The sequence below is a fragment of the Scylla paramamosain genome, chromosome 33 (genome assembly GCF_035594125.1).
Source record: "Scylla paramamosain isolate STU-SP2022 chromosome 33, ASM3559412v1, whole genome shotgun sequence".
In the NCBI taxonomy this organism is placed as follows: domain Eukaryota; kingdom Metazoa; phylum Arthropoda; class Malacostraca; order Decapoda; family Portunidae; genus Scylla; species Scylla paramamosain.
Genome location: NC_087183.1, coordinates 12,682,875 through 12,709,699, shown reverse-complemented (window position 1 = coordinate 12,709,699; position 26,825 = coordinate 12,682,875). Strand labels below are relative to the sequence as shown.

At 41.3% G+C, this 26,825-nt stretch overlaps 1 protein-coding gene and 1 long non-coding RNA gene across 7 annotated transcripts; one reads left to right on the top strand and one right to left on the bottom strand.

Moving 5' to 3' along the window:
• Positions 1 to 263: 263 nt before the first annotated feature.
• On the top strand, positions 264 to 10,606 carry LOC135089717 (uncharacterized). 6 transcript variants are annotated; one of them, XR_010261600.1, is made up of 8 exons: positions 264 to 300; positions 3,098 to 3,273; positions 4,408 to 4,540; positions 5,696 to 5,760; positions 5,997 to 6,150; positions 7,709 to 7,929; positions 9,319 to 9,536; positions 9,819 to 10,606. It is a non-coding gene; the product is annotated as an uncharacterized LOC135089717 (long non-coding RNA). The 6 variants fall into 6 exon arrangements; XR_010261599.1 differs by having other exon boundaries at positions 7,651 to 7,929; XR_010261597.1 differs by having other exon boundaries at positions 5,997 to 7,477.
• Positions 6,281 to 26,816, bottom strand: LOC135089712 (stalled ribosome sensor GCN1-like). Its single transcript, XM_063985667.1, has 44 exons — positions 26,711 to 26,816; positions 26,512 to 26,614; positions 24,054 to 24,249; positions 23,583 to 23,817; positions 23,106 to 23,258; positions 22,512 to 22,713; positions 22,056 to 22,234; positions 21,529 to 21,726; positions 21,255 to 21,410; positions 20,956 to 21,121; positions 20,614 to 20,852; positions 20,280 to 20,451; positions 20,007 to 20,143; positions 19,668 to 19,834; positions 19,311 to 19,508; positions 18,870 to 19,078; positions 18,448 to 18,583; positions 17,973 to 18,217; positions 17,638 to 17,804; positions 17,403 to 17,555; positions 16,879 to 17,043; positions 16,289 to 16,522; positions 15,637 to 15,831; positions 15,255 to 15,473; positions 14,801 to 15,065; positions 14,406 to 14,585; positions 14,109 to 14,272; positions 13,848 to 13,973; positions 13,579 to 13,728; positions 13,268 to 13,453; positions 13,005 to 13,153; positions 12,611 to 12,722; positions 12,229 to 12,444; positions 11,819 to 12,021; positions 11,397 to 11,616; positions 10,974 to 11,206; positions 10,630 to 10,810; positions 10,132 to 10,246; positions 9,767 to 9,996; positions 9,325 to 9,518; positions 8,779 to 8,990; positions 8,390 to 8,643; positions 7,750 to 7,980; positions 6,281 to 7,323 (listed from the first exon to the last, which is right to left on the bottom strand). The coding sequence occupies exons 1-44, from the start codon at positions 26,777 to 26,779 to the stop codon at positions 7,198 to 7,200; spliced, it is 8,040 nt and encodes a 2,679-aa protein (XP_063841737.1). The 5' UTR covers positions 26,780 to 26,816; the 3' UTR covers positions 6,281 to 7,197.
• Between the last annotated feature and the right edge of the window lie 9 nt (positions 26,817 to 26,825).

The window sequence follows — 26,825 nt, the reverse complement described above, 5'->3', positions numbered from 1 at the left end:
TGAGAATGGAATCTATGTAGAAAAAATGGAGTCTTAGAGAGAATGATTCATACTTAATAAAAATAGATAAATAAATAAATAATAATAAACAAACGAGATTAACACGGTTTATACTAACTGTCCTTAAATGGAGTATAAACCAATATTTATTAGGATTCTGTTTGTGAAATATATAATTGGAATTTTATAAATGAGAAAAAGTTATTTTGCTTTATAGTAGATTTATGAATAGTTGATGACATAAAGGTGCTTTATAACAGTCCTCCTTTTTGTTGCGGGCGGCAGTTGACAACGATGGCGGTGAGTCCCTCAGTATTTTTCTTTTAATTTTCTCGGTGATTAAGTACTGTTCAAGTTCCTTTTACAGGTCAAGGTAAGGGTAAGTACTCATTGCATACAAGAGTATCCACAAGGAGGCTACATGAGTAATGGAAGCTTAGATATAATGGTTAGACTTCCTGGCCAGCCTGGTTCCCTGACACTGACGAGTGACTGGTGGTGCACATTACCTGGTTCTTACCTGGTTGGGCTCTTAAAAGAGAACCCCAGCACGGCTAGCACGCCAGCCTTAAAGAGAATCACCAAGGAATGTGTAGCAATATATGTATATGTATATATATATATATATAAAAAAAAAAAGGGTAGGAAAGTGTGCTGTAAGCCCAGGACTAATGTCACGAGTATATCAGGTAGATTAGCAGCAGAAATCAAATAGGCGGTCACCCAAGGAGTTAGTCAATCCCTTATTAAAACTATCAAGAAAATCTCCTCTGCCACATTGATGGGAAATGAGTTGGGATTTTCACCACTTTGAAAAGAATCTCAGCCTGGCATCACAACGACTGTAAGGAACAAAGATTTTGTAACGATGCCCTCTTTTGCCAATGGTGGGAGCCAAAATAAATAAATCAGTAGGAGAAGTTGGGGAGAAATCGTGAAAAATCTTCCAACACTTAGTAAGGTCAGTCCATAACAGTCTCCACTGAAAGTAAATATAGAGACATAGGACTCTGAGCATATGACATTCTTGAGACCCTGAATCCTTTTTGCCCACTGTCATTGTATTGATTCCAGCAGTCTTAGGTCAGTAACATAACCAATATTCCAGACGGTAGAACCAAATTCCAGAAGTGAGCATATGTAGTAAGGAGGGTGGAGTGACATAGTGTGGACTTCAACAAATTGTTGACTGAACCAGCTGCTTTGGAAGCAATAGAGTGCATGTGATCATGGTACCTTAAGGTTGAGTCAGCTGTAATCCCACGTAATGACAGGAAAAGATTTACACACAAGAAAACAGAATGTAGGTGGTGATAATGAAAATTTAGCACACTTTCTTTGGTCCTATGCGTATGCCACAGAAAGACAGAAGAATATAAAACTACAGCAGCCCTATCAGGAGGACACGGAACACACAACCAAGAAGCTGTATTTTTAACAGTGATAACATAACAAACAAAAATATGTAAACTTTGGAAAATAAGAGAAAAGAAAACAAAAGAAAATAACCCAGTGAATAGTGAATAGATACAATATAAAAGAATTTAAGGCCCAGACAGCAAGAAACATATGTCAGGGAGAGTCATTGCAAAGACCATTTTCTAGATCTACAACTGAACTAAAGACATGAAAAGTTTGCAAGATAGTGGAAGTGTCTTGGGTCAATCAATTCAGGTATTCATTAGTAACCTATGTCATTGATTTTATGGTAATTCTTTATATTAGGTCCGTCCCCCCATCCCACAGACAACCTTGGGAACATGGTGGGAAAGTTGGGTTTTAGGGTGGGGCAAGCCAAATGAGGTCTGAGATGTGGCCTCCCAGCACTTGGTGTATGTTTGCAAGGAGTGTCACAACAAATAATGATGTTGAAGGTTGGCACTAGAGACTTAACATGAAAGCACATAAAGGCTAACTTAATATCCATTCACTCATAACACTATTGTATAATGAGGCAAGGCTCATCACACTACAAATGCATTTATTTAGTGATGGAAGGTATTGTAACACCATAACAAACATGCCAAGCATCATGGACAACTTGTAACACTTTGGGACCAATTATCTAATGGGCACAGATCAGCTAAACATTTACTGAAGGCAGTTCATTACATTGCTGTGAATGCATCAGTGTTATTGCTTTAATGTTATGTGTGAATTGTATTGCTTTTATACTTTTATTGTTCAACTACTATATTTTAAAGATTATTTTTAATTTCTTAACCTTGTTGGTTTGTCTTTGTAATTTTAGGTTTGTTAATAATGAAATGCAAACAATTTTTTGGATGCATTAATTTTATTGATTAAGAGCTTTTGTTCTACTTTTTGATATGTAGATCTAGTCCAAGTTTGTCCACTATCGTGGTCCAAGTTGGTAGTGGTTCAAGTTGAGAATGAATCAAGCCAAATTTGGACATTCACGAGGTCTAAGGATGAAATGCCATATTTTGAAAACAGGAAATTTGTAGCCTAACCTATCCTTACCTAGGATACCCGCCAATGATACTCCTTTATGTACCCGTGTGCTGTGAGGTGGATATAAATACTCTTCATGTGCAGTGGTACCTTGGGTTAGGAGTTCAAATAGTTCCAGAAAGCCATTCATAACAAGGGATGACTATATTTGTTTAACAAGATCCCCAGACTTTGTTCCTAGGGTGACAAGTATCACATTAGCCTGTGTTTACAAGCACAATTTAACACAAGAAGGGCCAGAGAGCTCTTGGGAACACGAGGAAGATCACTGACTTGGCAGTCACCTGGCAACATGGAACTTGTTGCCAAAACTGTGTTGTAGTCACATGTACCTTACCTAAAATGATTGAGTTTCACTTGAATGATTGTTAGAGATCTGTTGCCTGATGTCAGCAACCCTCAGTCTCTGTCACCTGCCACAGCCACCACACCCCATGCCCACATACTATGCCATGCATTAGTAAAGTAAGGAAGTAGCTTAGATCTGGAAGGAGCTAACTAGGTTTGGTGCAAGACAACATAGAAGGAGCTGCCAATTTTTTTTATTCTTATTTATAAACATGTGATCAGGTAATGATGAGACTGTTATCCAGCAGAAGCTAAAATGTTTATTATCTTGTAGGAAGTGATCCACTGGGCCAACAGTACCTTTGTGGAGAGAGGCATCAGCTCAACTCCAAGGCCACCATGAGGAAGTCTTGGAAAAGTTTGTGCAAGAAAACTCTTTAATTTTGCACTTTCTCTTCTGTGATGCTTGAAAAAAGTGGGGGTTAAAGGATGCCTTCTACAGCATTAGAAGTAAGTTGGGTGTAATACAAATATTTCCCTTGACTGAAAGTTCTCTGTATAACATGCAACTTTTAGAAAAATAGAGTGCAGTAGTACCAGCACTTACCTAGTATACCAATGTATTCAGTAGAATTGTAATAATAGGCATGCAATATTTTCAGTTATTTCTCTACATGAGGTCAAAGTCAACTTAGGTTTAGGTTTATAGTGTATTGTTACCCACTTACCACGCTGGCAGCTGTAAAGAGTTGGTGTCAGTAGTAGTGTTGTGGAAGAGCAAAAATATTGTGAGGTTCCAGGGCCTGCAGCCTTAAAGCATTGGTTGTGTGGTAGTATGAACCTTACACAGATTGTTAAATGATAATGAGGGACTCCACCTCCATGGGGGTTCATTGCCAACCCAGCCAATTTTCTGTTGTTACCATATAACACAATTTTTCAGTCTTTCTCTATTGATGTCGAGAAGAAAATCCCTTTTATGGTTGAAAGTCCTATTTATGAAAACAGTAGGAGAGACCCCATCAGATCCATAAGCCTTTCAAGGGTTAAGGCCAGTGAAGGCATGGAGGACATCATTAGAGGAGGCATAAAGGTCCTGAATCATCCATAGTAATTAACAAAGGTTTAGGCAAAGAATTAAGCTGTAGAGGTAGATGAGATGGCAGTGGTCCCATCAGATTGAAATGATGAGGGAGAGATAAAGAAGAAAAATTGTTGGAAATGTTTTTGGTTAGGTACTAGTAGTTGTGACAGTAGTTAGATCTAGAAAGGCTCAGACATTTCTTTTGATGGAGTTTTGGGCTAGTTGAAGAATTCTTGGCATGATTTTAGGTAGAAATTAAAAAAGTGCATGTCAAGGGGTGAAAGGCTCGGGTAACGTGTGTGAGCTACCTCTTTGTCATGAATAGCATGAGAACCGGCTGAGGTAAACCAAGATTTGAAAGATTTAGGGTGAGAGAAAAATTAGAAATGCATGCTTCCATTCTAGATATTATCACCTCTTGCATTCAGCACACAGATATATGTTGAAAATTTTAATCATCTGCTCTCACATTCAAGTTCAGACATTAAGCTTAAATTTGCAACTTACACTGGCATACACATCAGTTGCTGTGCTGATGAAATTGCTTCTTCTGGTGACAGACTGGCATCTGCCAGGCACTGCTGACATAGCCATGCACCCATGCCCACTCTTGTGATTAGTCATCATGCAACTGTCGAATGGGAATGATATATACTTGACTTTTTTTTTTTTTTACATCATCTATGATCTCAGGCAAGTATGTGTGAATATGTGTGTGTGTGTGTGTGTGTAATTATCATATTATTTGATGCACTTGTTTCGGTTTCAGTTGTAAGGATATGGATAAATGTGAATGGATGTAGTAAGTCGTGCTCATCCTTTCCTTGCACTTGTATAAGGTACAAGATTCTTATGATGGATGTGATACATAGTGGACAGCTGAGCCATGAACAAAATAATTTTATTTATTATGCATATATATATTTCAACAAATAATTATGCAATTTTTAGGATTTGCATTTTTATTTATCTTGGTTATTTTATTATTATTATTATTTTTTTTTTATTATTATTATTATTATTATTTGTTATCACACACACACACACACACCAGTAGAGAGAGAGAGAGAGAGAGAGAGAAACACAGCACCCATACAGGAACTTTGTGGAAGGATAGGCTATCAGCGATACAAAAATTCTCTCTCTCTCTCTCTCTCTCTCTCTCTCTCTCTCTCTCTCTCTCTCTCTCTCTCTCTCTCTCTCTCTGCTGAAGTAAGGTGTTATTGAGATAGTACATAAAATATGATAATTTCAGGAGACATTATTATCCTGATAAATAAAGGTGTCGGTAACTTGTGTATCGCTCACAATGAATTAGATACATCATTTCTACAACATTCACCTCAATCTTCACATAATTATAGAATTCAACAAGATTTGTATACTGCATTTATATAGAGAGCAAAAATTACAGACGGTCAGCTACTTGCACTATGAGACACTTCATAAGTAGCCAGTCATTGCTCACCTCTGGGCAACACATATGTCAAGTTGCCAATTACTCTATCATTTGATTATCTATTTATTTTATATTGATTTATCCTACATTCTTGCATTCATGCACATGCTTATATTTTTTCATGTGTATTGAGTATGTATGCTGTCTTTTGGCAAGAATGGAATTTGAGTAAAATTTCTAATAATGAAAATACTACTTACATTCACATGCTTTGAAAAACAATCTGGTAGTGTAAGGGTTAAAATGAGCACCCTGTATCAACTAACAATGAATCTTGTATAATTTTTTATTTTGGCGAAGCCCCTTTTGGATGCGGAGGGCCTCAGATATAGTATTTGTTTGTCATTTCTACATTTTAAAATATAGTTGTTACATTTCTTTATTTTCAGGTTTGAATTTGCAGTTGTTGCTGGCAAGTTTACTGAATTTCTTTGACATGGTACACTTTCTGATGGTAAGTTTATAAACTTTTCTCCCATTCCTCTATTTATATGTAACAAGAGAAACATTGATAATTTAGTCAGTCAGAAGCTTGCTTAGCTGATGTATCTAGCTTTATATGCTTTTCTCCCATTCCTCTGTTCATATGTAACAAGAGAAACATTGATAATTTAGTCAGTCAGAAGCTTGCTTAGCTGATGCATCTAGCTATGACACAAAATTAATTAGTTCCCTCCTTTCACCTTCCAGCCTTGCCAGTGCACACTTCACTTGAGCAGTCAGCACTTATGGTGGAGTGCCCAATGGCTTGTCATGTACATCATAGCATAGTGTTGAGATGATGGTCCCCCCCCCACCCCTATATTCAAGTTGAGCATGAAGTGGAGGACATCATTTTGACCCTGTATGGAAGATACCACTTATGGATGTTGTCTTGGATTAATGACCAGTAGATTTCAACCAGCAAAGTATTGTATTTTCAGTGATACCCAACAGCTAGATTAAGTACCTTCCAATTATGTGGTGCTGAAACATTATTTTTTGATAGGAATTTATTGGGAAACACTTCTCGGCACACAGACATGCAGTGACTTCCATGTGCTCTTTCATCACAAAAATATTTTCAGCAAATCTTACCAGTAGTTGTTACACAATTACCTCCATCCACACTATTCTTTGATTTATTGTGAATTTAATAATTGTGTTTTCACAGTGGGATAAAGTAAAAAAAATTAAAAATCTAAAAAAAAAGTATCACACAGTTTGTTGGAATAGTTATGTCCCCATCAAATGTACATAATCACTTAAAAACTGTACCAAATTAATCACTAATTACTGACCTGACTATTGCAGACCAGAAATTAAGAATTGCCCATTAAAAAACAGGAGGATAAATAGATTAAATTACGATCTTCAATGTACCAGGGGAGCTTTATGTAAACACATTAATCTTATTGGTTTTGGTACAGCCTGTTCCGTTTTACACATTTTGGGTCAGCTTTATGATATACTGTGATGTGATAATACAAGTTGTCACCAAGCTTAGTACAGCATAGGATGGAGGTGTTGCAGAAGGAGGTACAAAATATAGAGGATGTTGTCAATTTCTTAATTGCTAAGATGGCTTAGAGCACCAGTGTGTTTTAGTGTGTGTTTATATGTGTGTGAGAGAGAGAGAGAGAGAGGGGGGGATGAGAAAGAAAGAAAAAGAGAGAAAAGAGAGAGAGAGAGAGAGAGGCGGGGGTGTGTGTGTGTGTGTGTGTGTGTGTGTGTGTGTGTGTGTGTGTGTGTGTGTGTGTGTGTGTGTGTGTGTGTGTGTGTGTTTTGACAACACGTGGCTGGCTGATGTCTCCACCACCACCTGTCCACTTCCCCCCTCCCCCTCCCCCTATTGTCACCTCTCCACCCACTCCCTCATTAAGTTATCCCTGGTGACCCTGCTGCCACCCCATCATGTGAGGAGGGTGGGATCTATCTCGGCCGGGGTCACAGGGATGTAGGTGGCACGACGCAGGCACCGGTTGATTACCTCATTAAGGGAGTCACGTCCTCCAGCCTCCAGAGCACCCAGCACCATCTGCGGGAAAGCATTGCACAGCTTGCTGATTGACTTACTGGTTGAAACTGGCATGAAAACTGCAATGAGTTTAATGACTTACTGGTTGAAACTGGCATAAAAACTGCAATGAGTTTAATGAGAGTACAAGACCTAGTTGAAATTAGTACCACAAGTATGCAATGAGTATGAGAGTACATATGATCTAGTACAACTATATTGTAAATTTTTGGTCATAAAAATATACTGTTTGTCTATCTGGGCTAAAATTATGAACCCATGCCTGTCATGAAGATATGGATTAAATATTTTTAAATCTAATCCCCTTTGTTTTCATATTTCATAAAGGTTACTACAAAGAGGATAACATCACGAACTGTCTACACAAAGGTTACTGCATTGACAGAATAACTACATGATCTGCCTGCATGCAAACATGATCAGCACCTGAGAGCCATGGTCGCCTTCCTTCAGCTGCAGCATCGCTATCAGTGCCATTTCTGCAGATGACCTCACAACCTGATTCTTCTCCTTGGTGCCATTCACCAACATGGGAATCAGTGGCTTTGCAATTTCCATAGGCAACAAGGCACCTCCAGAACCTGCCAGATTCTCTGCTGTATACTGGCAAGTCCGGCACATTCCCTGCTTCACTTCATTGCTACTGTGGTTGATCAGCTATTGAGTAAAGAAACAGTTTTGGTTTAGTTGCTTGAAATAATTAGTTATACTTAAAATTCAGACATTGATAACTTGCATGAAGATTCAATTAGTTACTAGTTTGTGATACTTATCTCTTAACCTGATGATTCCCTACATATTAAAGGAGACTGAGAGGGATAAAGTGATGAGACTAGCAACCACTTCCTTTGAATTTCCATTTCTACAACAAAATAAGCTGTGATGTCTTCTTTCAGCTCCCTGCCTATGAGAGGGATTTCAGCCTATTATATTGATAAACAAATGCAATATACACACATAAAACTGCCTCATAATCCTAAAATAGCAATAAAAGGAATCCGTATCCATACTTGGAACAAAAAGATTCCTGGTAAACATAAGGCTCTTTCAGTCTTTAGGTGGTCACCTTGGCAAAAGTCTGCAGAAGTCCAGATGGCACAGGATCTCCAGTAGAGAGCTGGTGACTCATGAAAAAGGCCACTCCAGACAGTGCATTTTCCACTAGGGCCAAGCGGTCAGATGAAAGGTAGGAAAGCAAGGTGGAGGAGATCTGGTCTGGAGTGGCCACCTCTAGGATCTTGGATGGAGCAGACTTTAGGACAGAAAAGAGAGCCGCAGATCTCCCATGGCGAACTGTCCAGTCTGCATTACTGTTATCCTCTGTAATCAAACAGTATTATCCTAATTCTCAAGGCTTGGGAACTACATGAAAAAATTGTACCACACACTTAAATGTGGTTGTGGTCATGAGGATGTAAATCAACTTAGAAGCAGGCATGGGGAAGTTTCACTTACCCAAGACGTGGTGGTTAAGGAGGGGCCGCAGCTCCTCTGAAGGTAGCCAGGGCACCAATACTCCCAGTGCCCCAGCAGCACACAGCCGGGTGGAGTCATCATCATGAGTGAGGAGAGAGGTCAAGGTAGTCACCAGTCCTTTACGAACACCCTCGCTCATCTTATTCCCAGCTGGCTGTACCACACACCGCAGGGCTTGGATCATAGTGTCCCTAAACAATGCAAGAATTATCAGTCAGTCTATCTTATAAAACTTTCAGTGTACATATCTCACAATGTATTTTCTTGCACTGTTTAATGTCCTATATTTTATTTTGGGGAATGATTTCATCCAACCACACACACACACACACATTCTGACTTACCAATAAAGTTACTAGGAGCTCTATAAGATGTGGCCACAGCAAAAAAGATTCCACTTGCTTCTCTGTTCATGCATTCCACTCTTGCACAATACATTTATTTTAAACTCCCATTCCTCCAACATTTTATCCTTCCACTCCTCTCACACTCACAGCATCCACTCTATCTGAAATTCAGATTTACCTAGTGGGAGTGTCATCAGCTGCCTTGACAGCATTGTGGAGTTCAGTGAAGAGTGGGTCAGGCTTGGTGTGGATGGTGATGAGGTGGGCAAGGGCAGCCCCTGCACGCAGCCGCACACCTCGGTGAGCATCATGCACTGCCTTGACAAATGTTGTCTGCAGTTGTGGCAGGAAGGGCTTCAGCATAACTCCAGTCTGTGGGAGAGAACAATGGTATGAAAAGTGGTAGATCAGGACATTGCAATGTCATTCAGAAATAAACCAACAGCATTCATACATTTAAATCTGCTTGTCTTATTTACTGTAACAGCTGCTCCTTGATGTGGATGCAGAAGTGTCCTCACTTGCATCGACACACCTCATATTGTCTCTTTCCCTCATATTTTAATATTCTAAAAAGGGCAATTAAAGGCATTCCTAATAAAAAAACAGATGCACCATACCTTAGCCAACAGGAGGGCCAGGGTGTCCAATACAGCCACTTTCACATTCCAGGCAAACCTATCTCCAAGGATCCTGATGAGGGGCCCTGTCACATGTACCACTGATGGCTTGAGTGCATCTGAACTAGTAAGGCGGATCACCTCTGACAACCCATTAGCCGCTGCTTCCTTCAACTCTGGCTCCCCATTAAGAACTGCTTCTCGGAAGATGGGCAGAATGGGCTGGATGCCTGTTTGACAAATAAGACATGACATCAAATACAATACCTATCCATATATCACATCCTGTTATACGTATAAATGTGTGTCACTTCCTAGGTGTTTACAATCAGTCTTTAGTTTTAAGGAATGTTTCCTTCACTCACCTTTAGGAAGACAAAAACCAGGCATTAGTTCTTCTCCCTTGAGGTCTGACGCAGCAAATTTGACAGCTTGTCGCACATCTGCCACTAGAGAGCGCTGGTCTGCTGCATCAAGACTCTGTTCAACAATATGTTGCATCAATAAACCATGAATTCCTGCTATTATCTAATTATTAAATATAAAACAAAAAAGATATGTACATTTTAACATTTCTCAATAGTGGCTACACTTCAGGTCCTCACTTGTTTCTTTCCATATACTGCACATTCTGTTCTCATGCACAATGACTTAACCATAGACAATAAATAAAACACTATAACCATTCCAACACACTCTAGTTCCCCTAAACGAGTATGAAGCAGGTGGAATTAGTGTCAGTAAGCTGGAACTTCGTGAACAGGGTTAAATTGAGATTATGATGGAAGAGGCAGAATAAATGTGTGATTTTCATGCCCTAAATACATACATCAGTGATCAGTCACTTGTCTTCCTCCCCTCACCTTGGTGACAGCACTGAGAGCCAGCCATGAAGTCTTGAGCATCTCCTCATCCTTGTGAGTAAAGAGGTGTATGAGGCCACGAAGGAGTTGGGGCACATAGTCACTGTAGTCAGCCCGGGTGTTGGAACAGAAGGCCAGAAGCAAGGCCACTGCTGCCTGGGCCACCCCAAGATTGCTTCCCCTGAACACACATATTTGGTCATAATAATTATGGAATAAGAGGTTGTAAAACTGTACAACAGAACAGTGTCAATATGAAACTAATAAATTATAGCACATTTTCAATACATAATATTCTTAACATCTAAAAAGTAAATATAATGCAGACAAATAAAGACACCTACTTGGAGTGGTGGAGTAGTTCATCAACAATTGTGTTCACACCAGCCTCATCTGTCACTGCCAGCACCACACCCTGGCAGTGACCAAGAGCCTCATCATACTCTGGGCTGCCGGCAGAATCACTGAGTGCACCTAGAAGGGCTAACAATATCTTGCTTAGATGTCTGGTGAGTGTGTCACCAGCAACTGATGCCAGGATGCATAGAGCTTGTGTGTTGACTGGAGGTGTGGTCAGCTGCACAAGTTGAAAATTACAATTAGTCAATGGAAAGAATATGTGGTGAAAAGAGATGACTACTTGATGGACAATAATGGATTACAAAAACTGCTCATGCAATAGTTAGCAATTCTAGGTTAATTATGATCTTGGTCTTTTCCCAACTTGATTAAATAAAGAGATAAAGAGGAAAAGCGTGGAGCATTACCTGAGGCACCAAGTAGGGCAGCACCACCCTGCTCTTGATGGCCATCACCTGCTTGAGGCCATCCAGGGCGTACTCACGAGTCTCATCTTCATTTTCAAGCTGGGCAAGCAGGTGAGGAAGGATGTCCTCCAGTGCCCGGAACCCAACAGTGCCATGCAGGGAGTCAAAGGTCTGGGCTGCTGCTTGCCGCACAGATGACAGTGGATCACACAGTGCCCGCCTGGTGAGGGGCAGGGAAGAAATAAATTTCCATAACTAAGACAGTGAATTAAATTTTGAATAGAATCTCAATCTCAACAGAATTAAACACAAGATGACACTACAAATTAATTAATCAATATAAAAATAGCATACATAACATTCGATGCAAGAGATAATCCAAAAAAATAATCCAATATCAACCAACTCTTATTACCACACACCTGACTGTGGGCACCAAGTTGTCAGCAAAGCAAAGCACCATGTCCTTGCTGGTGGAGGCCATAATCTCGGAAAGACCAATACACACGCCCTGGCGCTGGTCAGGCTCAGGGGAACCGAGGCCTGCTTCCAGGATGGGGATGATCTCTGGCAGCACGCGCTCTCCCAGCTTTCGCACCAGGTCACCTAACGTGCGGGCAGCAACCTGCATTATTAGGAGAGACATTATACTCTACTATCTGACACAACTTCCTTAGCTAATATGGTAATGACAGATTTTTCATAGGTGTTTAATGTGTTGAGATCTTTTATCTGAACTTCTATAAGGAGTCAATAAGGAATGATTACTTACACAAAAACATAAATAAAATATTCAAAAGAGCAATATCACCCAAGTACATTATTCACGTACCTGTCTTTTGTCATAGCTAGTGGAAGCAAGGTGACCAAGAAGGAGTGAGAACAATGTGGGCAGGATCTCCCTCAAAGTTTTGGGTGTGTTTGTCACAACCACCTTCCACACATGGAGAGCTGCCTGCCTCACCAGGATGGCCACATCTGACCGACCCATGTACAGCCCAGCCAGCACTCGATTTCGTCTTTCCTCTCCAAGAATGTCAATGATTGCCTGAAGAGACCAGAAAATTATTGAAAAGAAAGAAGAGTGCCAACACCTATTACAACATATCTCACTGAGTAAGCACTGATGAAATCCACAAGTAGAAACAATGAATAAAGCTAACTTAACAAATCCTACCATGTAAATCTATGAGGTGAATTCCTCTGATACTTACCTTCTGTGAGTGTTCTGTACCAAAGTTGTCATCCTCATGAGCAGTATCAGTGGTCATCTTGCCTGACACTCCTGACACCTTGAACAACAGATCTCCCAACAACTGTACTGAACTGTTAACACAAAAAGGTAAATGGTAGACAAACATTTGCTAATTCATCTATCTAAATCATCTAATGCCTATCATTATATAAAACTGTTTCCAATTCCAGCCCAAGAAATGCTGGCATATTCTAGTTGTGATGTGCCTTTAGAAAACTTAACTGATCGCTGTTGTGACTAAACTCAAAACCTTCCTTAAAACTTTATTAAAAACTTGAGTGATACGGTATCTGGTGACTTATCTAGATTTTATGGTCGGAGTTCTTCTAAAACTGTGTTTTCTTATAGCTAACCTGTATCTGATGCGCCAGTTATCATGGAAGAGCCCGGCCTCCAGTTCTGGCAGCAGCAGAGTAATAGCTGACTCAGCATATGTGTTGACTATCCTTTGGCCAGCCTTCAAGGCTGTTTCTCTCACAAACTCATTCTCATCTGCTAGTGCCTGGAAGGAATAACAATAAAAAATACTAGCTATTAATATAATCATTATTGGTATATCTTTATGAGATCTCTTTTGATGGAGTGTTTTCTTTATTCTTTAGTTCCCTGCAGTTACCTTCAAAATAGGGGGAATGATCTGGCCTATGTAGGGAGTAAACTCATCCTGGAAGACAGTGGGAAGGAAAATGAACATCATGATGTATCCATCCTTGACATGAGGGGCAATGTCTGATCGCTCTGCTGTAGCAATGATGTCAGGCATGAGGCGATGCAGCTTCTCTGGACCCAGGCCTCCCACCACCTGAAAGAAAAAGGGAATGGTTATTATTGGTTGTAGCAAACTAAAAGATGATAAGCTAACTTCATAACATCCAGCCATAAATCATAAAATAGCAAAACAGTGTATGATAGACTAAAAACACTAACCTCGGCAAGTCCCTGAGCAGCTCCAGAACGATCCACACTTGAAGATTCTGAGGTGAGAGTCTGCATGAGCCACGGCAGCAGGTCATCAAAGCTGGACTCGCCCATGCCCTTCACCATGGCCCCTAAAGCTCTTGATGAGACTGCACGTACCTGTGCAGACATCACACAATTAATTTCTTTAATGTCTGCTGCTTTTTATACATTATTATCTATACCCAGGGTTTTCTTTTATCATTAAAGGTTACAGTTTGACCACTTCAAAGCCTCACCTTGGGCACTGGGTCAAGAAGAGAAGCCTTGAGACCTGGGATGATGCCAGGCAGGTAAGGCTGGAGATCTTTTTGGTCTGTCAAGGAGTACATGTTACCTATGATCTGGGCTGCCATCTTGCGTACCTGAAATAACCGTGAAGATGGAAATCAGTTATCATTAAAGAAGTTGCCAGTAACTGCTATTCTAAATTAATTACAACATAAGAAACTAACAATGAATGTGCAAACAGTGAGTGGCAGCAGGACCAACATTAATACCTCAGTGGAACGGTCCTGGAATGCCCGCTGCACCACAGGCATGATCAGGGCCAGTGAGGGTGCATCAATGAAGTGAACAAACTTGGTCTCCAGGAGAGTCTGTAGGCAGGCTGAAGTGTTCTTGGTGGGGTCCTGCAGTGCCGCTAGCAACTCCGGCACAATGGCTACAAGGGAAATAACATCATTATTATTTTGAAAGAGAAAGGCAAGACCAAATTTAACATTCATATTCAGTTTCAGTCTTATAAAAATCCACTCCAGGCTTTCATGAGCATCACTAAACACTCTTTCACTTACCTTGGATCTCTGGGTTCCTGATGACTGAACCAATTAGCCTGAGAGCCTGGCTGCCCGCCCGCTGTACCTTCATGTGTGAGTCGCTGAGCACTTCAATAAGTCTAGGCACAATGGATGGTAGGCAGGAGGACAGCTGCTTAGGAGCACAGAAAGCCATGTTTCCCAGTAGTTCCACAGACCCTAAAGCAAGAGACATGGCAGTGATAAGTTCTTGCCATATGAAGTGTAGTAATCTTGTCGACTCAGGTTTAGTTAAATGTCTGAGAACATCCCAAATATTACAGTGAAAAGCAGTTTTTCTATATATACTCACTAAGTAATACCAATTATTATTATTGACTTCCTATCCAGCCAGGTAATGTGTTACTAGGTATTATTCATTTCAAAAAACTCACCTGTCTTGGTCCTCCAAGAGTCTTCCTCTAAGGCAGACAGTAAGGAAGGCAGCACAAGTTTCACACCATGAGCTGACAACTTGCTCATGACAGCCTTGGCAGTGTCATCAGTGGCTTCACGCACATACTGGTTGGCATCCCCAAAGCAGAGCAACAAGTGAGGCAGGATGTGTACAATGTATGGCTCAAACAGCTTGCCCAGCATGTTACACAGCTGTTCCAGGGCAAATAAGGCACCCTCCCTGTACCTGTAGTTCTTCTTGTCCTGCAAAAGCAACACTTCTTTACAGCTCAACACTTTATATGCTATTATATAAAGTTAAGAAAGATCTGTGTCATAATCAATCAAAACAGAATAAAGGCATCTCTGAAGTCAAGCACATTTTTGACACCTTTAAGTGTAACTTACATGAAGAAAAAAAAAAAAAAAAAAAAAAGTGATTTCCTGAATTACCTGTATGGCATTGGTAAGCTGGTTCATGATATCCAGTTGCTTGAGGGCCAGGATACCCATACCCTTGACGAGGGAAGCCAGACCATAGGCTGCCCCCTTGCGCTCTCCATAATTCTCAGACTCCAACAAGACAGTCATCAGCTTGGACACCAGCTTGGGGCACTCGTCTCGGATAGCCGGCACCAATGGATGGAGACAGTTGGCTACAGCCTCTTGGACCTGAGTAAGGTAAAGTGACCCAGGTTTAAGATTAACTTTAAAACATGGCACAGGAATTTCTAAGTGAGCACATAAGAACTGTTATACCAGTAACTCAAGCTCCACACATCTTGTGGAAAGATCTCTGTTGTCATGGTGTTGTTGTGAATATTATCAGTGTTACCTGCTGGGATGGGGTGTGGAGAGCCTCAACTAACTTGGCCACAATAGGCTTGATCTTGGGATCACTGTGCTCCAAGTGTTTGGCCAGTGAACCCATCAGGATGATCACACTTTGCCGAACAGCATCATAGCTGGCGTGGTTGGGTGCTGTGTTTAGGAACTTTTCAAACACCGGTAGCAGGCTATTCACAGTCTCCTATAGAAAATATTATGGTGATATAAAGGATGTTTAGACATATAAATCCAAAACAAATCAAACTGACAGTAAAATTCCTAAAAATGTAATGAATTACAGCATGGTCATCTCAAGATCTCCTTAAAACAGACATACACACTTATAACTTAATAATAATAACTTAGTACTTAACAAATACAAGTATTTTCAATTGCAAATAATAATGAAATCTAGTAATAGTACTCATATATGTACATAAGATGTATTTACATATATCTAATGTATCAGGTTTAGTCTTACACCACACAGTACCTTACAAGGTAAAGAACACTATATTCGGGTTCCTTCCTTTGATGACAACTAATTAGTCTAAATTATATAACCCATTTCCTCCTAAAAATAGTGGAATTTTCTGGTGCATCATCACTGTTCTTTATTTTCATAGCTGCTAATCATAAAAAGAGAATGCACAGCTGACCTTGCCATGAGAATTGACCACAGACATGGCAGCCTCCAGCATCTTGTTGCGGACCTCAGCACTGCGGTCCCCAAGGGCATCAGGCACAAAGAAATTAGCCAAAGTCACCACAGTTTCAGTAGTGAGGAGGGGAGCCAGTTGCTGGAGAGCCATTGCCACTCCTGCCCGGCCCTCCCACAAGTCCACAGCTTCAACCACCACTCGGTCATACTTGTCTCGAACAGCTGGGGTCATCTGTATAAATATCAATACAGTAAATATCTTCTAAATTTACCTTAATTTTGTTCAAGTTCACCTTCAACTTTTATGTTCTGCATATATATCTATCACCTTTTCTGGGGGCACAAATTTTCTACTTAAAATTGTACTATTTACAAACAGTTATAATTAGCACTCATTTATCACAATTTATACACATTTCCAATCTAACATCAACATAAGTTAAACAAGCACTGGGACATCACATTTTTTGTTCTCTCTGAAACCAGCCAGTATAGTTCAAATGAACTATATGTTCTATAACTATATGTTATGTTCTAACATATGACTATGTTAGCATAACTTTGCCACATCACATGATTGCATCATACCTCTGTCTTTTCCTTGAAGATCTCAATGAGCTGGATGGTGATGGGAGCCACCAAATCAGGGTTGTCCTTGGCCAGAGCAGCCAGAGCAGCAGCCCCAGCAGCCCGCACAGCAGCCACTGGATGAACCACATCTCCTAAGATGCCATCACTAAGAGCACCATCCGCCTGTAAAAATAGTTTGATGGACACTCACAAATTTCAGCAGCAGAACAGATATATTTATACACAGTACGGACATAAAATTTAAGATTTTTATTAGCTTTTGTCTGAGGAATCATGGTATTCCAGGTGCATCATGGTGTTGGTGTTTGGCTCATCAAGTCATGATATACTACGCACATTGTAGCTTGGAAGAGGTTTCCATCTGATCAGGGATTCAAACAATGAAGCTCTTGGTTGTCATCTGAACATAATAACCACAACACTGCCAAATCACAAACAGGACATGGAGAAAAATACTGTTTAAAAGATATAGTTATTAATACAGGATGGTGAACAGAGATAACAAAGAACAAATCCCTTACCTCCATATTAGCTTTGGTCCACAATTCTTGAGCAAGATTAGCCACATCCTCTGCCACATCATGTTTTGCCACCCAGAGCCGATGAGCCACCTGCAGCCATGCCTCCACGTCATCCTCCACACGTGGCAATGAGTTCACAAGCACCAACAAACCCTGTCAAAAAGTAAATTTAGTACCATCATTTAATTTTTTTCTACATCAAAAAGCAACGAACCCAAGGCACTTTAAAACTCACCCTGAGTGCAGCATCTCTGACTGACTGAGCTGGGGCCTGCAAACTGTCTAGGAGGACACTGATTTCATCGGAAGTAGCCTTGTCACAGCCTAGTTCCCCTGAACCACATCGGCAAACTTCCTGAAGCACCACACATGCATTCTGCTGTGTGCGGCCTGAACTGCTGCCTGAAAGTATTACCATTATTAATGGACCTCAAGCAAAGATGATATTCATTATTTACTGTAATGAAGAAAGGAAAAAATAAAGAACTTGCTCAATATAATTCACCAAACTAAAGCAAGTGATTGATAATCCCTTTCCTACTGATAATAAAACTTATGAAAACAACTCACTGATTACACCAATGATAAGGGAGAGGAGTTGCTTGCGGGGGAGGTAGCGAGGGTGGTAGAGATCTGTGCTGTCGGCCCCTCTCATGGCCATGTGCTCACTGATGATCTGTAGTGCCTGGCCAGCCACCACCTCAAACTTTTCCTCTCCTCCAAGGTGCTTAGAGAGAACCCACTCCAGGAAGGGGAAGCAGTACATGAAGCCAGGGGCACAGTAGTACTTCTCCTCATCCTCATCACTGCTGGACCTTTGGAAACAAGTGTTATTCTTCAAAACTTCAGGAACCACCATTGCAAGTCATACACTCTAATAAAAGTGAATGGTTGTAGAGCAGGTTATATCTTTTTTTTTTTTTAACTCAATTATATTCAGTAAATGGGTGAGAACTGATCCTCACTAACCACACTGAATGAGGGTCTTATTTATAAATCTAAGTATGAAGTCAATGAGCACCCATTCCCTGGGTTTCCTACATACTGCTTTGGAACAGTGGCTGTGTGGATCATCTTGAGAGTTCTGAAGGCAGCATCCACTAAGGCTTCACCAAGCCAGTCCTCCGGCAACTTCATGACAGGTTCACACACTCTCACTGTTGTTCTGGCCAGGGTGTGTGCTGTGCAATGTTAAATGACAAATAACAACCTCATAAATGAGAACTGCCTACCTTATCCAAAAGCATGACAATATACAATATGCTATATTATAAGAATAAGTCATGAATTTTGCTCACTTTGAAAACCCTGAAATAAGTAGGCATGGAACTTGTATAATTGTGGATTCAATTTCAGGTACTATTTCAATAGATGAATTGTAGGAACACAATATCTTATTATCATTGCTCAAGAAACATCACGATTTTTATCACAATAATATAAACAAGTCAAGCACTTATATCTTACCATAGACATCATCCTGCTGTTCAAAAACTGCTGAACGGAGTTTGATAAAGAGACTGCACACCTGTGGAGCTATCAGGTGTGAGCGCAGAGCCCAAGTGAGGAGAGGGATGAGGATAGTGAAGTGGGGGCTGAGGTCCTCCACATTCCCTGCTACAGCTGCCTCCAGCAGAGCAAGGGAAGACTTAGTGCTCTCTGACAGGTCCTTCACTCTGGTAACAATAAGTATTCTATAATTATTGAAAGGCTCAGGCCTAACTTTCCACAATTTACCTTTTAGAAATTATCCATGAAAACAATAAACATACAAAAACCCTCTATTTACACAATGTTGCTTTTCTAGGTGGTAGAAGAAGAAGAAGAAGAAGAAGAAGAAGAAGAAGAAGAAGAAGAAGGTGGATAAGAGGTTCATTTGTATTTCTGTTATCTGTTTCACTGTATCACCTGTTACGGATCGAGTTTTCCTTTTCAGTCTGGGCTCTCAACACCTCCTTCTGCTTGGGAGTGAGTTCCAGCTTTCCTTCTTTCCGCTTCCTTTCCAGTTCCTTCTTCTTCTCCTCAAGCATCATGACCTGCTCTTTGTGGCTATAAACTTTGTTGGATTTCTTCACATTCTTTATATTTAAATGGTCTTCAAAGGCTCTGCAAAAGTATTGAGAGTAAATGTAGTATGTCATATGTCCTCAGACTAATCATAATACACAAAACTATACATAGCAATTTTGAAGTCAGTAATCATGTTGATATTGAATGATTTGTGATTTGTGTAATTTGGCTCCTACATATCATATTTAGACTTACTGCTCAACCACCTTCTGGTTGTACAGAGTCCCTTCAGGGGTAAGGTATATTGCATAATCTTCATCTGTGATCTGGACCAGTTTTGGATTATTCAATCGGCTGTTAATAAACGCAACAACTGGAGGCAACACAACCTGGCCAGCCAGGCGACACAGCCCCGAGAACACCTGGAAAACAAATGTACACAAACACATATGCACAATGAAACACACATTTCTATATTCCCCATAATATAATATCCCCTACAGAAAAAGATACAACTAACAAAGTCACAGAATATAATGATAAACACAACCACAACAAAATGTAATAATAATAATATATTTCTCTTGACTGTACCTGCTGGTCTATGGGTGAGGGTACAAACTCTGTGGTGAACTGCTTGATGAGAGTATCCTGCTGACTGGCAATCACCTGCTCCGGTACAAGACCCATTGACCGAACCACCTGCTCCCACAGTTCTGGGTATTCACGGGCTTTTATAAAGAAAGTAAAGAATAAAACTAAAATCTCCAGATCCCCAGTAGTTCTGAAATTTTCAAAATAAATAAAATACACATTAAATAAACTAAATGAAGATACCATGGATAACAAGCAGAGGCACGAACTAACCAAGGGATGGGTGAAAGGCAGGCCGGAGAGCAAGGAGGGCCAGCTGCTCCAAATGCTTCTTGTCATGAGTGCTGGGAGAGCAGATGGCAATGAGAGCTTGAGCCACCCCAGCAGGGCTCAGCTCTCCCCCTCCACTTCCACCCCCTGCATCTTGCTCCTCTGATTTCTTTAACTAAACCAAAGATACACTCAAATTTATTTAGAAATTAAGGAACAGTCAATATATATAGGTAATTTTTCAGTTCTAATGTGTAGGTTTTGAAGAGCCATGATAACAAGATCTTGGCCATTATTTGAAATACAGTGATGGCCAAGGCTTCTAGGTGATACTCACCTGAATTTTATTATTTGCTGTCATTGTAGTGAGGGAATTTAGGAGATCTGTGGCCAGCTGAGCACCTCCTAGACCTGACACCAGCTTCTTCGTGGAGGCTTGAGCAGCAATGCGCACTTTAGAGTGAGAACAGACTAGGCACCACACCAGTGCTTGGTGGACCAGGGACATGCCCTTGCCTAGCCGCCCACTGTGCTGAGACAACAACAGTTCACAACATGTCACCAGCTGCAGCAACCCTGAAATCACAGTTATTACAATGAACATAACTCAGACAAGACAAATGCAAGGCTTATGAAATTTATACAATTTTATGTTGGATGCCAAATGAATGCAACCAACCATCTTCTGAAGCCTGAGTAAGGAACTTCTCTCCAGTAAAGTATCCTTTCTGCAGGTCTAAGGCAGTGTTCCAGATGGGGGCCACTCGCTGCTCCATGGTCACATCTGCAGCACTAAGTCTCAGCAGCAACACACATGAAGTCAGGGCTTCCACTAACACAGGTATCTGGTGGAAAAAATACTTCAATATCAGTCACATTCACTTAAATATATTTTCACAATTTTTAGGTCATTCATACAAAGTGATACTATTATCTACTTCAAAAGTCCACAGCAAAACAGATAATAAAACTTCATACCTGTGTTATCTGGCTGAGGGCCTTGTCAATGCTGGAGATGAGGTGGTTGATGAGTGGAGCTGCTTTGTGTGCACTGGAAGAGGTGATGCAGCCCTGCAAGCATCGCACATATGCTGAACGGATGCCAGCAGTCGATGTCTTCAGTGTCATGCCTCTCTGTGGTGGGAACAGGCATGAGCCAATATCACTCCATCATTATTCTTAATATATTCAAAATTATTTAAATCACAAATCAATACCTTCTGCCAACAAGAACTTGATAATCCTCACTCACCGGCACAAAATCTATGAGTTTCTGGGGAATATCAGTGGTAAACTTGGCAGTCCATGCAGAGAGGGCAGTCAAGGCCTGAATGAGAGTGCCTTCATGGCTCTCAGTCTCCAGGACTTTCATCATCCGGTCCAACACTTTGCCAGACAGGGACTGTGCACTGGTACCTGTCACACTGTGTTCACTCACAGCCTCTACACCCTGCACAAAACAATAATTAATAATAATAATAATAATAAACTAACTGTACATCAATGGGTAAAAAACTACTATTAAGTAAGAACATATAGTGATGATCAAATACCTTTACATCTATGAAGATGAAAAGGAAGCTTCTGCAAATTTCAAAAGAAAGGATCATTTATTATATGTCAAAAACATAGATTGAAGAATGACACGCAAAGACTGAACCAGAGGCAGAGAATGTGAGTCAAAAGCAAAATTACAATTGAGAGAATAATAATCTAATAAATAAACAGAGATAAGGTCCAAGTCCCAGGTAGCAAGGCAACTATGAGATAGAAATGTACCTGAAGAACTGAAATCTTGTGAGTGGTGGCAGTCAGCTTCCCATCAGAACCAAAGAACACATCAAAAAGCAGCCCAATAAACTTCTCAATGGCAGCAGCATCACTGCACTGCCTGGCCAGCTGGCGGCACACCTCTACCGTGTCTTCCCTCACCTGGTCCTCCTTGGCGTGCAGTGGGCCTGAGATTCAAAACAATACTTAAGAATCATACAAAATACAGTCACTGCTGAATCCCACACACATCGCCATCATCTGAGTGTCTACACTACCACTATCCAAGGAACTCATAGAATCACAAAGCACAAATTCGCAGATTAATAGAGAATGCTAAGATTTGCAATACTCAACAAATTAAGCACTGGAGGATGTGACAGACTGAGGAAATATTTTTCACTAAAAATACTCTTCCAACTGACAGTGTCTTCACTGATTCTCTTACATGGTAACAGCACTTACTAGCCAAGGTTTTAATGATGTCTTCCAGGTACTTGCTAAGGTCCAGGTTAAGCCCTGAGCAGAGGTGGGCCACTGCCTTTAGAATCACCTCAGGATTACGCAGCAAGGACTTCTTAGCAGCTGGCAACACACTCTCTGAGAACTCTTGGTGGTTTAGCTGACGCAGGAGAGGGCAAGTCTGCTCCAGCACAAACTGCCACGGCTGCAAAGTGAAAACAGGAAACATTACAATATTTTTATTCGACTGATAAATTGATAATATTAATAATAGGTACCAACTACATTGATTGTGCAAGTTTTATACTACCATACAACCAAAAATTTCCAGTTGCAGGCCCTTACTTCTAAATGCTTTGCTCTCCCACAACACATTACCCTTAACAACACCAACTCTTCAGGGCTGCCAGCGTGGTGTGCTTGGGTTAAGAGGGCAAGTTTCTTTTCTTATTCAGTGATGTGTGTGTGTTGGTCCACAAGGTCCTTTTCTTCTTTTTCTTTGAGAAGTCTCATACCAAATGGAGCTCTCATCCTTCTGATTACATAATCTAAACAGTTACTATAGCTGTCCCAGGCAACAACAAATGATGAGAATACCTTATTTTTGGACTGCAGGACCTGCTTCACGTAGACCTGGGTGAGGGGCGTCTTCATGTCTACAGGAGGGGTAATCTTTGCCTCAGCCATCAGGTGGAGCAGATGGCCACCCAGGATCATTCGGTGAACAGTCACTTCCCCACTCACCACCGCCTGACACAAATAAACAAATAAATATCATTATCATGCATTTCATATACCTTTCCTCCCTCCAGCTATCTCACCTAATACTCTTATACTCTTCACTTAGTCCTGGTTTCATTGCAATGGCATCAAATCAATTAATGCAGGATGACTTGCACACATTAAATGCACATAAAAAGGACTTCAGTGCATTAATGTTATTTTTTTTACTTTCAGAGTTCTTTTCAAGGGATTTTCAAAAGAGAGCAATAAAGAATAAAATACTGCAATATATTTTACTCTTTTTCTTCTCTCTCCACAAGCTCCTACAAACATCTGTGAGTGAAGACTGACCTGACATACTCCCTTCAGTAGTTCTTCATTCTTCAGGAACTGACCAATGGCCTTCTTGGCCTTGCGATTGAGGACTGGGTTGTTGGCCGCTACAGTGAGAGAGTAGTGGATGGCCAAGGCTTCTGTGAGAGCTGTGGCCTCCTTAGTAGACAGGGAGTGTTTGGCCTGTACTACAATGCACCACACTTGGGCTGCCACTTGCACTGATGAGATATGTGTGCGAGCCACAGCACACCTGTGACAAACCAACGTATGAAAATATACTAAATTCCGAGGAAAAGGTGGGAGTGACATTGCCTAACTATAGGAATCACATACTGAAATTTCTAAGCAGATACAGTATACAATATAGCACAGTTTTATATTAATCACTGTTTTTATTTATGGTTTGGATTCTTCAGGTCTAGGATGTCAGGTTAGGATGCATCACCCAAGTCAGCAAGTGACCTAACAATGTGATGATTGACTCACGTAGAGTGGGGGACATTGGCATGGTTCTGGGCCTGGCTGAGGAAAGAAGAAGCCAGAGCAGGAATTGCTGATCCATGTTTTCGTGCAAGGGTGAAAATGAGCTCCCTGAGGCGCACACGGGAGGGGCCATCAGTGTAGTTCTGCACCACCTGCACTGCTAGCCGGGACACACCCTTCACCACACCCTCCGGGAGCTCTGATGGCAGGTTAAGTAATGCTACCATAATGAACAACTTACACAATACTTAACTAGTCCTGACAATTCTTTAAATTCACTCAGCATCAATTGGCAAAAAGCATAAATCACATCTCATATTGCATTTTCTTCAATACACATCAAAGGAAGGAACCATGCCTAGTCATTCAACTACAGCACCAAAGTGTGGAATCATCTACAATACATCACCCATCTACATCACTGACAATGGAATCTTCCCCTGTCACATTATCTGCAATCATTCAAGAGGACACATGACTGAAACTTTCAAGGTTGTGATTGACAAATATGTTAAAGAATGGACAGAAGGGGTATTCTGTGTGTGTGTGTGTGTGTGTGTGTGTGTGTGTGTGTGTGTGTGTGTGTGTGTGTGTGTGTGTGTGTGTGTGTGTGTGTGTGTGTGTGTGTGTGTGTGTGTGATTAACCTACGGTTGTCTGCTGGTCACCCAGCCAGCCGTTCCCCTACAGAAAGAGCTCAGAGCTCATAGTGACTGATCTTCGGGTAGGATTGAGACCAATGACACACCACACCCCAGGACGAGGTCACAACCCCTCAGGTTACATCCTGTACCTACTTGCTGTTAGGTGAACAGGGGCTACACATTAAGAGGCTCGCCCATTTGCCTCACCACACTCAGGATTTGAAGCCGGGCCTTTCTGGTTGTGAGCCAAGCATGCTAACCACTACACTATGGTGTGTGTGTGTGTGTGTGTGTGTGTGTGTATATGCACATGAGAGAGAGAGAGAGAGAGAGAGAGAGAGAGAGAGAGAGAGAGAGAGAGAGAGAGAGAGAGAGAGAGAGAGAGAGAGAGAGAGAGAGAGAGAGAGAGAGAGAGAGAGAGAGAGAGAGAGAGAGAGAAAAGAGGAAGACGAAGGGACATAATGCCATGGCCTTCCATAGATTCTTTGTTCTTTCTGGTTCCTGCAGCCATCGAGGCAAGACCACACTGCTGCCCCTCAGTCTCAACACCACATGGAAGCCTCACCCTGTGCTCACAAACCCCTGCAGGACACAGTGAGTGGCAGAAGAGGAAACAGGACAGTGTTCCATGATACATGAGACCAACAAGGACAAGGCACTGGTCTTGCTAGTCATGAAACATATCTCCACACAGGAGAGTCTGACGACAACAAATACGTCAACAACAATGACAAAGACAATGAAGACAAAAAATTATAACGAACAGTCAGTGGACAACAAGCAGCGGCCAGCAGCAGTGTGCCAAGCTCCTAGGAGGTTCATCAGGAGGGCCCCCTATCACCTGCCTTCCTCCCTGGCTGGCCATCTAACACCTGCTTGCCGGGAAGATACCAGCCATTCCTCTCCCCAGGACATCTGGGAACTATGCAGTAGTGTCACCAGCATCTGTCTTGCCATCCACTACCATCCTTGCCCCCACCAAGGAAGAAGACAAGCTTTCTGGGTTTTCCCTCTCCCCAGCTAGAGTAGCTGGTCAGTATCCAGAGAGGGGTTAACAGGGTGGTAACACCTCCTCTGTCTGATTAGATGAAGCATTAGTGCTTCTTGTTGGGAGTTTATTTTTGTTACCTTTATAAATTATTTAATGACAAATTTATCATGAAATTTTTTCTCACCACCTTTGACAGTGTGACACTAATTTTGGTTTGGTTTTAATTGTTTGGCTGTTTGTTTTATTTGTATTCAATGGTTCATTTACTGCTGTTTTCTTAAGCTTTTGTTATTAGTGTGCTACATATTTTGTTGGTCATTTCATTTATTTATTGTTCTCAGAAATATGTGACCAGTTAAAGCATTACAATATATTATTCTTTAAATATTGGTAGCTTTGCCACCCTCCAACCGAGTACTTTTCCGTGTTCCTCGTCTCTGAGCTAAGTTAGCTCCCTGCTACTTGGTCTGCTTATGTCATGAATATGCTAATTGGCCTGCTTATGTCATGAGTAGCAGAATTTTTTAGTTCTTAAGATCCTTTAGACTGGTAAATCCAACCGTGAGTAATTCGACAAGGAAAAGCGTCAGCAAGGTAAGAAATTGCGGTGAGGCGAGGTGCAGGTAAACTTTTCCTTGAGCCTCAACTCTAGTTACTCCTCTGTTCGTTGGTTTGCGTATGTCATGAGCCAACCACACATCAGGATTTTGAGTTCCTAAGATCCTTTGAGTTGGAAGATTCACCAGTGATTTATTCAAAAAGGAAAAGCGTCAGCAAGGTAAGAAATCGAGATGGGGAGAGGAGCAGGTGGAAGTGAGGTAGCCTTACCCTCCTTGTTGACCACCTCCAGGGCGGTCTGGATGCCGGCCGCCCTCCGCGCCCTCTTCGTGGCTGCCAGCAGCTGCGGCACGCCCTTCAGCTTCTCAATCACCTGTAAACAACACCGTTACATTAGCCACACAGGCATATTTTCCCAGTAGAAGGTGTTATAGGTAAATTTAAAGCGTGGTACAAGACTCCTGCTTACCTCCGTCTCGCCCATGTTGTCAGTGTGTCTGTCTGTTCGTGTGTCTGACTGTCCGTGTATCTCTGCCATCCTGTCTCGTTATCTGCCAGCTGTTATGGGTTTATATGTGTCTTTT